This window comes from Clupea harengus, chromosome 8 (genome assembly GCF_900700415.2).
Source record: "Clupea harengus chromosome 8, Ch_v2.0.2, whole genome shotgun sequence".
Lineage (NCBI taxonomy): Eukaryota > Metazoa > Chordata > Actinopteri > Clupeiformes > Clupeidae > Clupea > Clupea harengus.
The window spans coordinates 1479091-1491481 of NC_045159.1; the positions used below are offsets into that span (position 1 = coordinate 1479091).

The 12391-nt window shown below is 47.1% G+C and overlaps 1 protein-coding gene across 1 annotated transcript in view; it reads right to left on the minus strand.

Moving 5' to 3' along the window:
* The window catches only part of tenm1 (teneurin transmembrane protein 1), an 85586-nt gene extending 84748 nt beyond the window's left edge, over window positions 1-838 (minus strand). Inside the window, exon 1 of the mRNA XM_042708379.1 lies at window positions 805-838. Within this exon, the coding sequence (XP_042564313.1) occupies window positions 805-838 (34 nt within the window). The remainder of the gene's footprint in view (window positions 1-804) is intronic.
* Between the last annotated feature and the right edge of the window lie 11553 nt (window positions 839-12391).

Below are 12391 nucleotides of genomic sequence, written 5' to 3' on the forward strand. Positions count from 1 at the left end.
TTGGTTCTTGCCCTGTGTTATGTTTTCCCCACCCCCCCCTCATCTCGGCCCTGTATGGGATGTGAGTGGAGTGTGTTCGGCCCCGCGAGGCCCATCCATCATGGCGTCCGGGAGCCATCTTCATTCGGAGGGCTCCTCGTTTGTTCTGCCACGCTGACAGCGCTATAGCCCGGGAGAGGGGGCTAATTCTGCAGCTGCTCAGTGCGCCCGCGCCGATAAGTAGTCGAGCTCCGGAGAAACCTTCCGTCATGCCGCCACTCTGACAGTAGCACACACGGTGGGGCCATGTGTACACCCGCGCACACACACACACACACGCACACGCACGCACGCACGCACGCACGCACGCACGCACGCACGCACGCACACACACACACACACACACACACACACACACACACACACACACACACACACACACACACACACACACACACGCGCGCGCGCACGCACGCACACACACACACACACACACACACACACACCTGTGCCCTGAGGTCTTGGTACCATATTGTCATTCATGTGCGTGTACCATATGTATGCACTTGACTTCCTCTGTGGAAATGTCGGCAGGTTGATGATTGTCGTCATTGGTCTAAATCTACAGAGAGTGCGTTGGTTGATGCCTGCGTCTGTTTCACTGCGAGTGCTAGCATCCGCCAGAGGGAAGGATCTGACAGGAAATCCTTATCAGAATCAAACAGTCATCACCTGAGTCAATTAAAAGAGCGCGATCGCGAGCCTAAGGGGACGGCTTCGGAGTGAATACCTAACAGCCCCCCCCCCCCACCTCACTTCTCCCACCTTTGTTCTCAGAGAGCTGGCAGGCTGCTTTCATTTCCGTAATGGATCGCGTGAGGATCTTTAATCCGGCTGCCGGAGCGTGACACTCCCGCTCCACTGATCTCCACCGAGGCCGGATTGGGAGCGTCGGAGTCGGTGTGGAGCCAGAGTTCGGAGCTCACAGCCCGCTGTTTTGCCCCCGGTAACGCTTCAGCTCACATCATTAGGAGAGAAGGGTCGGAGGGTGTTTGTGTGTGTGTGTGTATGTATGTATGTATGTGTGGGGGGTTCTGCCTCCTGATCATAGTACAGATGAGATTCTCTAAGCCATCTTCCTGATGCTCTGGTGAACATGATGTGTTATGACTGAGGCAAGAGAGGGGGCATGACACCCCCAGGAAGCCCCTCTGTTCAGCTACATCCATTCAGTCATTTTGTGATGTTATGTTTACCGTGTACACTGCACAATTGAAAATATTGAGAATATAGAAACGTATTTGAAGTGCTTGTAATAAACCATCATCATATCATGCTCATAGCATCAGTCATTAGTGAACCGGTTCTCTTGTTTTCTAATACTGATGGCTAAAATGTCCCCCTGCAAAGATCAATCATCCCTTCTTTTTCTAATGGTGTCTCATGGGTCAGCTTCAATTATGTGGTTACAAAACTGAAGACTTAATCACAGTTTCAGTGCTATAAACACTTCAACGATTTACAATTACTTTTCTTTATTCCTTTAATTACAATTTAATTGATTTATCAGAATACTAGGCTACCTAGCTGCAGGTCTGATACATGATTGTGTATTCCATGGAAAACAATTTTATTCATATACCCATGTGCCTTTTTAGAATAACTAAAAGGTTTTTAAATTTAGTCATTATGATCCAAAACATACACAAACATTTGGGCCAATTTGAATACTAAATGCGTTAGACCATTAATTGACTTAGCAATGTGATGGGGAAACAAGCTCTACACCCACTTTGGGTAATGGCTGTTTTACTTATATACCACTCCATCAATTCATTATAAATGTTAGTGCTGCACATTTTGTTCTGAAATTCTTCCTCAGTGCCAAAGTGACCATTACGTTCCCATAATGCATAACTCTCCATAACTTTCAGTACAAAACCACTGGGCAAAGCCATGCTAACAATTGCTAGTGGAAAGGCATGCTGACACTTTTAAGTTGAGGGGGATTACAGCGTCTCCCGGGATCCTAGGTCTTATTTGCAATGACTGAGAGTGTGTGTGTGTGTTTGTGTGTGTGTGTGTGTGTGTGTGTGTGTGTGTGTGTGTGTGTGTGTGTGTGTGTGTGTGTGTGTGTGTGTGTGTGTGTGTGTGTGTTCAGCCTGTCTGTTTGTTTGTGTATGTGAGTACCTGCAGCCGCCCCGCAGCACTACGTGCCCGGCCTGAGGTCACCCTATTATCATTCCTGACATTTCAGACAGATAAGAACCCAGGGCTGCCATCCCATTACCCCAAATCATAATGGAATTTGGGGACACTGCAAATAGCTGTTTGACTTTGCTAGATTAAGGCAGGAGAGCTCAAGAAGAAAACCTTATCGGAGGGCTGTTGGCTAAACAAATGAAACAGGTGTTGCAGTCCGTTTCCAGGCCAGCCCATCCAAACGCACCAAGCATCTGCAACAGAGAGAGCCTGATTAAAATCTGGGCCAAGGTGTGGAACCTACCCTCCCCCCCCCCCCCCACCCCCCCACCACCACCACCACCGCCACCACCCCTCCTCCATCCTTTTCATCTCAATTTGTCTCTCTTTTCCCTTCTCTCCTCTCCTCTTCTCTTCTCTCCTCTCCTCTCTTGTCCTCCCATACCTCTCATGTCTCTTTCTTTGTGGCTCCTGGTGCTTTAAGATGGAGTGCGCCTCCATTTCAAGTGAGGGCTTCACCGTGCCGCAGTTAAGCGAGAGGATTTCCTCTTTTGAGAAACTGTCGGGGTGTTAATTACACAAACACAATGCCCCGAGAGGGGTGGCGAGGGAGATAAGTAAGGAGAGAGGGACAAGGAGAGAAAAGGAGAGAGAGAGCGGAGAGAGAGAGAGAGGGAGACACAAACGAGTGTGTCTTGAGGAAAGATGGGCTTGTCCTCTATCTCCTAACAACCCCTCCCCCCCTTTCCTCACACTGGGGGGGTCCTCTCCATCTCAGTGGGCTGTGGAGTGGCAATGGAGATGAGAGAGCGAGAGAGAGAGAAGGAGAAAGAGAAAGGAGGAGTATATCACCAACATTGCCATAAACCAGACACTAAACCAGTGCAAGAGAGACAAGAAGAACAAAAAAAAGAGAGAAAATGAACGCATGTAGACAGACAGCACATCGGTCAGGACTAGCACAGTGAGACTGCTCCATCCAACTGCGCAACTTAAGACGCTCGCCCCTTCCCGCGGCGAAGACATGCAATTATTCCTCTTTTGTAGCCAAGTTAAAACTGATGTGGTCTGGCCAATGAAAACGAGGGGAGAGCATGCTGAGGGGGAGGAAAGAAACCGGGGATGAGAGAAGTGCTGCTCCTCGCTGAGAGACGTGACCACCTCTGTTGTTCCAAAGCGGCTTAGCTTAGTCCTCCGCCGGAGTCGAGCCCCGTGCTGGAGAAGCTCGGAGAAGAAGAAGAAGAAGCGTTGTAATTGCCCTCCGAGCGCCCGGGAAAGCCTGGCAGCCAGCACCACCGTGAAGCACAGCGCGGTTAGCGAGAGAGCACGCAGAGGCTTCGGCTGGAAGGGGCCAAGTTACGACGGATGTTCCTCGACACCCGCCGCTTAAGCCGCTGTGATGCTGGAGGCACCGGCAGGGACGTTAAACATCACAACTGCCGGGTCTCAGACTCGACTGCCTCGGTTACATCAGACATGTTATTTGCAGATCCGACCAACAAAAAAGGCATCCCATGAAAGCTCTGTCTCACCCCTATCAGCTACAGCCCACATTTGAATGTCTGTGAAGAGCCTCATTATCAACTGGAGCAGGTCAGCCATTGTACAGTTGCAGCTAGAGAAAGTTCTGGAGTTGAAACACACACACACACACACACACACACACACACACACAGGGCAGAGGAGTCAGAGTGAAGGGAAAACACATACGGCAGGGCCGTCCACTCGCCAACAACCCTCTCAGCATCACTAATTTATATTCCTCATAAGGCCTCTTACGGGCTTCATGTTTAATGGATGGAGAGACTGATGAACGAGTAAAAAAGGAGAGAGGACAGGGGAGGACGCAGAGAGAGCGGGAGAAAGGGAGGCGAGATGAAGGGAAGGCGGGAAGGAGGGAGGAGAAGAAGAAGAGGAGAAGTTAGAGAGAGATTTACAGGAGCGGGCGAATGCCAGACTGGAGTAATGGGCGCAAGATTACGACTGTTAGCTGGAGGAGTGGGAGTGAACAGAAGTCATCACCGGTGAGCGAGCGATGACACACACAAACACACCCACATACACACAGATATACACACACACACACACACACACAAAGACACACCCCAGACACACACACACACACACACACACACACACACACAGATACACACAAAGACACAAAGACACAAAGACACACCCCAGACATACACACCACACATAAAACACACACACACACACACACCACACATAAACACACACCACACATACACACCACACATAAACACACACCAGACATACGCACCACACAGAAACACACACCACACATAAACACACACCAGACATACACACCACACAGAAACACACACACAGAAGATATACACTACTATATACACTGTACTACATACTACAGACACCTACACTAGTTCATCATTTCAAAACAAAATTCCAAAAACTCAAGAACAGGCCCCTTCTCTCTATCTGCACGCCCTGAGCACATGATTATGTCTGCTGAGAGTCCTGAGCATATAACAACACCTGCTCCATTGGGTGGCTTCCATGGCAGGAGATGCAGGTTACGGCTCACCAGCTGCTTCCCAATGACTCAATTTACACCTGTCGGAGTGCACATGTTTCACTGCACACCCTGCATGACGTGCAAAGCTCGCCATGACCCATATGAGCTGTGCTCCCAAATCCACTTAGTGTGAGGTGCTACTCAGAGGGTTCAAATGGAGTGCCAGTCCACCGATCAGACTCCCTCCTGACGTGTGATTGATATTTCTCTTTGCCATTTTCTTGTCTCTGATGACGTGATAAATGGAGTGGACTGTAAATCAAAGTCTCCTTTCTTGCACGTAATTGTAAGTTGTCAATGTTCTATTAATCTGCAAATAGTTGGCACCCTCTCCTGATGAAGCCAAAATGGGAGTATCAAATCACAGTGAGGCTCTTTTTTCACCGCCATGCACTTGATTTCAATTGTTTCTCTGTGGAACGGCGCCACTGGGGAAAAGCTTTACTTGAGTGAGGCACAAGCAGAAAAAATAACTGTCTTTTCAAAATGGAGTCTTGCCTGTGGTTGGGTTCTGTTACTCACACAAATAACTGAGCTCCAATACGGTTCACAAACAAGCCCAATGGTCTAACAGGCTGGGATTACAACGGAAGTGCTTTATGAGGTAATACGAAATCAGTGGCAAAAAAACGATTCTGGGTTGGATCAAGTAAAAAGACTGCAAATGTTCCCCAGGGGACTCGAAGAAGAAGAACCACATTAGAAAACGGCAAATGAGACGGCACACTGACAGAGTGCATATCTATTGATAGGCACAAACTTGAACTCATGTGGTTGTGTGTGTGTGTGGGTGTGCACGCATATGTGTGGGTGTAGTATTATATAAAGCCATAAAATAGTAATGAACTGTCATTTTTCAGGCGCAGATACGGCAGGGTAAGAGAAGGAAAAAAGCGATGAAAAGGGCTCAGTCAAATCTCAGACATTTCACAGAAGGGAAGTGAAAACAGCAATTCAATAGACTCGCCCCGGCGACGCTGATACGGGTTTGTTTTTCAAAAGATAGCAGGCGCTGCGGAGTCTACATAATTAATTCCGTCAACCTTAAAAAGCAACAAAACCAATCCACCCCGATCCACATCCATCAAACGGTGATTGCGGGCGGGCTGAAGGGAAAGTCAAACTGGCGGCGCTGAGGAAGGGATAGAGGCGCTTGCTAAGAAGAGGCACGGCAACTTCCTTTAGAAGCAGCGAGTAGAGTAGGCTAAAGGTGATGATACATAGAGCAAGTACTGACCAAGGTTGAGCTGAGCGAGCGAGCAAGCTGTTTTCCATTCATATTGACTTTTAAATGTGGACGACTTAAATCATCGGTGGGCAACTTGTCGTGACATCCAATCAGATTACTAGGAACCGGTCATGTCATTGCCCCAGCAACATCGCTCAGAGGTTGCTCCAGGTCTCATCACCTTAAGCGCTGCTCCTCTGGGATGTCCCTTAAACTGGGGGACACAGAGATGGGCCCATGTCTCCTGCTCCATTCACAGCTTCTACTGTTAAAATGTTTACCAGTGGAGTCACTCCACCCCATACATGATTAGTAGAAAGAGAGAATCATTAGCGGGGAAACTGTTAGAAAGAGCAAGAATGAGAGAGAGAGAGAGAGAGAGAGAGAGAGGGTAGATTACTGTAATTTCAAGAGCGGATGTATGCTTGAGAGGATTGCGGTGTTTGGCTGAACACCTATCCTCATTTTAAAGACTGCTGCTTAATCCTCCCCTTTGATGTGGGGGACATTAAATGCTGGAAGTACCCTCATATCATTCTGACTGAAGCACCACAGGCATTCCCAGGTGTGTGCGCAGTAGGTCCCCATGTCCTCTTAGGGTTCCCGTTCTTTCCTCCCCTCTCTCTTTCTTTCTCTAACTTCCCTCTCTCTCTCTCTCTCATCCTCCCTTCTCTCGGCAGCAGGCACCTCTGATGTCCACACTTTAAATTATACTGATTAAATTCATTCAAAAGATGTGAATCCATCAAATCAAATCGACCCTGGCATATGTGGTTCCTCAAAGTATTAATAATTAATAGAATGGTTTTATTGAACTACAGCATGAAAGCCTGGGCTATCATTTTCTCATTTCCCCCCCCTGCCAATGACCTGCTATGGAATGGAAGTAGGAGACAACAAATTGGACAAATAATACCTTTTTGGACTGAATTTCAAATGAGGGCTGTCACATGTTAAATGTATATTAAATTATATGATAGAAAGTGTGATAGATAACTTTACATTTAATTCTGAGCCTCCCACCACTTCTGGAATACAAATATCTGGAAGGTATAATCACAGACGATGACTGTTTTGGCAGGGCGGGCAAGATGGCTGACGTGCACAGGGTCCAGAGCTCATGCAGACCTGTCTGTGGAGTTGTAAAGAGGGGTATTGCTACTCTGCCAGGGCCATATGTCAGCATGCCAGCAGTCTGATGCTCAAGGAAAGAATAAGGGCGTTTAAAGTCCCATCTAACACACGGCACTGGCTGGGGCCAGGCCTCTCGCTCCTGCTGGGAATTGAAACTGTTTTTTTTTTCCCCTCTGGTTTTTGTCCTGGCTGCTCACTGCAACACTGACAAACGCCGAGCCCTCTATCTGTCATCGCCCTGGGACGGCGAGGTGCGGCGTGGCAGCTAAAGCCCCTCACCGGTGACGAATGGCGTGGTCGATAGCTCGCTGGGGGCAGTGGTTTGGGAGCTAAAAGCCTAATGCATTTACACACACACGCGCGCGCGCGCGCTCACAAACACACACACACACACACACACACACTCAGACCCGGTCAAGGCAGAGCTAATCTCAAAAGACTTCTTCCAAGCACACCTGTAAACCTTAATGCACAGCTCAGCACAACACACATACGGACACACACATACACACAAGCACACGTACGGACACACCCATACACACAAACACAAAACCTGATAACATTCACATGTCTAGTGCATACATTAGAGTATAAAATAGTTATATGTAGCTCGTATCGCAGAGGGGAATAGTCTACTACAGCCGTGCTGGAACGTCTTCAACGACAGGCAGGCTTAAGGGATGACAGGCTGACTGAGAAAAAAGCACACACGTCTTGACTCGGCTAAATTCGAGGTAATTGCAAAGGTCAACTGCGCTGTTTGCGCAGGGGCTCATTCGTGGATTAGCAAGACACACTCATCCTCGGAATAATGAAGGTCTCAGTGTGTGTCGGCTGCGGAAATGTCAATGATATCCCCCCAGGTAGTCACAGCGGCGGCCGCAGAGGAGGCAGCGGAGACGGCGGTGGCAGCGAGTCCCGGCCGCACAGGCCTGGAGTGGAGCCACGCCGGCAGGGCCTCTCCCATCCACCCACCCCATCCCACCCCCGCCTCACCCCAGCCAGCAGGAGAGCGGCCCGACGGCTGACATTATCAATGTTCGCAATGTCACATCTTAATGGCCGACTGTCTGGAGAGCAGTAAGAGTGACCGCTTATGCTGATAAGGCATGCGCGCACATGCGGCGACGTGAGCACGACTCTGGTCTGGTGAAACAAGAGGGCCTAGTTAAACAGAGAGACTGAGGGGGGGGGGGGGGGATCGCATGATTAATTTGAACTGCTACAGGGTAATAGTGATATAGAAAAATCTGTTGAGGAGAATATTGCTGGGCTTATTGAGGGCATCTCTTTATCTAATCAGACAAAATGTAGTCGAGATTAGTCTGCCCCCGATTTGAGACGTGTGTGACAAGTTTGTGCGGAAATTAGTGAGATGTGTGTGTGTGTGGCTGCTTCATTACCTAAACCACTCGATCGGTGAATCTTATCAAGGTTCACATTCAAAGCTGAAGACACTCATATATATATACACACATATGCACTGACAAATACACATGGAGGACTCTCTCCTTCTCTCACACACACACATACACACACACACACATACATACATACATACAGTACATACATAACTACATACAATCACACATTTTTATAAGGTGAAATGTATACAGGGTGTCGGGGTTGGGGCCCTCTCTGGAGAATGCTTTAAACCAGTCCTTGAACAGGAGCCATCCTACTTGCTCTTTCTTCTTTGAGGCTAAAGGCGGAAGAAGAAGAGCACAAGCTCACTGACATGTCCAGCACAGTACTCAGGCTTGACTGGTCCCTACATCTTCCACATCTCCGCCGTGGGCCAAGGTTAAAAGAAGAGTCAGACTCTCTCTCTCGCAAAAAGACTGGAGGCAAAAAGACTTCACTATCGCAAGCAAGCAACTCGCTGTGAGCCTCGGCAATATGTTTCCGTGGGAGTCGATGGACAAGCCTTTGTTTAGTTCACATGCGTGTGCACTGTAAATGGATGTATGTGTGTGTGGGTGTGTGTTCTGCACCCGTTGTGCCCACTAAATGACTGTCACAGCTGAAAGACACGTATGAATAGAGAGTGCAAGTGGAGAGGCTTCTGAGCGTCCTTGGCAAGTCCGCTCAGCGCGGCGTGGCGTGGCGTGGCACAGAACTGAGCGGAGCGGAAAAGAGACGACAGAGAAAGAGAGAGAGAGAGATGGACACCATGTTTCACACCGCAAAAGGACCGCTCTCTATTATCGCCCTGATAGATTTCTATTCCGAGGGGAGAATAATGACGTCCAATGAGAGTCCATTTACTGTGCCGCTGGCTAATGGCCACTCAGGCCGTCCTCACCCACAGCAAACAAAGGAGCATCGATACAAATGATCCACCAGACTCATGAGACCGGCCCGCACAAGTGGAATTACTCCCCGCGCCTGGCCCAGTAATTAGTTTTAATTTGGGCCTGTTAAATCAAAGCAAAATATACAACATGTCTCCAAATACAAAGATCGGCCCTCCTGAACATCATTCTTGCCCACAGTGCTGATAAAAAAGCTGACCCTATAAGACACAGAGCCACAAAGGAGACTGGGAGAGAAAAAGAGAGAGACAGAGACCTATAAAGAGAGAGAGAGAGAGAGAGAGAGAGAGAGAGGGAGAGAGGCTGAATAATGCATAGGGGAAGAGCTACATCTCTTTTCACAGTCAGCTCGCACAATGCCGTCTCTGAATTCCAACTCACAGTAAAAGTAGTGAATGGTGTCTTGCATGACACACAGTGAAATAATGTTATGGGGTCTATTGTGTTGGTGAACAAAGACTGTAAAATGCAGTGTGACAGTGTTCTGGTGTGTTTGTGACCTTGAAGAGTGTGTTGTGGTTGGTTTGTGCCTTGCAGACCTAATATTGTGTAAGACTGGACGGGATGGTGCAGTGAAATGGGAGTTTAATGTAAATAAGCTGGCACAAGGCGAGGTGTGCACATTTTTATGATAGATGTGTCATTGTGCAGTAAAACAACACACACCACATCTTAACTCCGCCTTACCCAAACCCTGTACTCAGTACCGTTCAACACCATCGAAGGATGCAGGCTAGACAGTGGGCTACATACCATTACGATTATAAAGAAATTGTAAAAAGCATCCTGCTATCATCATCATCATCATCATCATCATCATCATCACCATAGTCATTATCATCATCATCTTATAAAAGAAGTGGACCTGACTGGCTAACACACAATACACAGGACACACAATAACTATCACACTGTCCTATTTTCACCCCACTTTACCCCACTCCACTCGAGCTACCTGGTTGTGTGTTCACATCTATGGACAAAACTGCAGGCGCCTTCAGGATGGAAAACCCTCATGCAGCAATTATATGGTAAGTGCACAAAAAAGCGATGAAAGTGATGAAAAAGCGAGTAATATGTACCAAATTATAGAGTTACAGTAATATATCACTCACACACATCTCTCTCTCACAAACATCGGTATTTAGCAGCTAAGTTATGCTAGCTCTCGTGGTATCGTGCTATCTTTATGCCACATTATTTGACGTGAAATTTATGTATCTCTTTATTTCTGTCTGTTCCAGACAATTTTACAAAATCAAACGTCCTGTATGAATAATTGCATGCTGATAACTTCAGTAAACTCAAGAAAAACAAGACTTGTGGATTCACTTGAAATTCATCATCTTTATTCTGCTAAGACAAGTGTTAGCTAGCTGTCTAGGTCCTGCAAGGTAGCAAACGCAGTACGAGGACAGCATAGAGAGAGAGAGAGGGCGATAGAGAGAGAGAGGGCGATAGGGCCAGACAGCAATTTTTGTGTGTGTCCCCCCCAGGAATTACTCTCTGAAATGTTACCGTGTATTGTCCCCCCCAACAATAAAATGGGATCTCCGCCCCTGCACACACACACACAAACACACACACACATATATATTATATATACAGTACTGTATATATATATATAGATATTTCCATACATGCCTGTGTGATATATAATACTTCAAATACATGACTAGTGGAGGAACAGATACAGGAGAACTGTGCAAGAGGGAGGAGAGCTGACATTATGGAGACATTCAGAGAGAAAGGGGAGACAGATAAGGCTGCCAGGAGATCACATCCAGGAGGGACAGAGGAATAGAATGAGACGGAGAGAGAGAAATAGAGAGGGAGAGAGAGAGAGCAATAGTGCGAGGGGGGGGATAAGAAAGAGGAGGAAACTGAGAAACACTGAATGCCTGACAACATTAGTGTGTGTGTGTGTGTGTGTGTGTGTGTGTTTGTGTGTGTGTTAAGTGGGAGTGCAATGGATGTAAACTGTGCATGAACCTCTCTCAGCGCACGTCATCATTAAAAATGTAAACACTTTTTCATCCAAATACACTTGTCCTCAGTCAGTGAACACATACACACAAAGACATTTTCACACACACACACACACACACACACACACACACACACACACACACACACACACACACACACACAGATGCACGCACACACTCACACACACACACACAGACAAGCACACAGTGCAGAGAAGCATTTGCTTAATACTGAAAAATCGTATATAGTTCCCATTAATACTACCTATCGAAACTGTCTACATCCTATTCAAAATTATAATTGCAATTGTCATATAATATTGTGCTGTCCTCACTGTGCCTCTGCCCCCTGTGCTGCACACTGCTCACAGCACCAGGACAGCAGATCTTTCTTTAATAGACTTTCTGTTCATTAGCTTAGGCCCGAAATGTCAACGCATATGAATTAGGCCTGAGCCTAGAGTAGAGGCTCTTTAACCCAAACCTAAACTAAAACCACTATTTCAGTCTCTCACATAAAAACGTTAAAATCAGTTCAGTCACAAATCTGTCTTTACATTTACATAATTTTAATTACGTTTCTTGTAGTCCCTTCAATATTAGTATTTGAGTAAAGAAACAATCTGACCATGAAAGCCTAAAGCCTCGGGGCATGTCAAAAAGAGTCCCAATGTCACGTAGGACTAACGTACAGGTCAGTACATGGACAAAGACACATTTTTGTTACAATTATGTTTTATGTACTAATGTAATGATATGTAGTATGTTTTATGTAGGGTGACCATATTTGAGTTTGTGAAAAAGAGGACACTTCGTCGCGGGGGAGGGGGCTTGGTAGTGTATAGCATACAGATGACCCCGCCCCCTCCCCCGCAACGAAATTTTGACATCTTTTCCACATGCAGATGTCATGCATGTGCTCTTGTAAACAATGCAACTAGTGGAAGCGGCAAGGTGCTCAGTGTTGCCAGATTGGAAATGGCGAAGT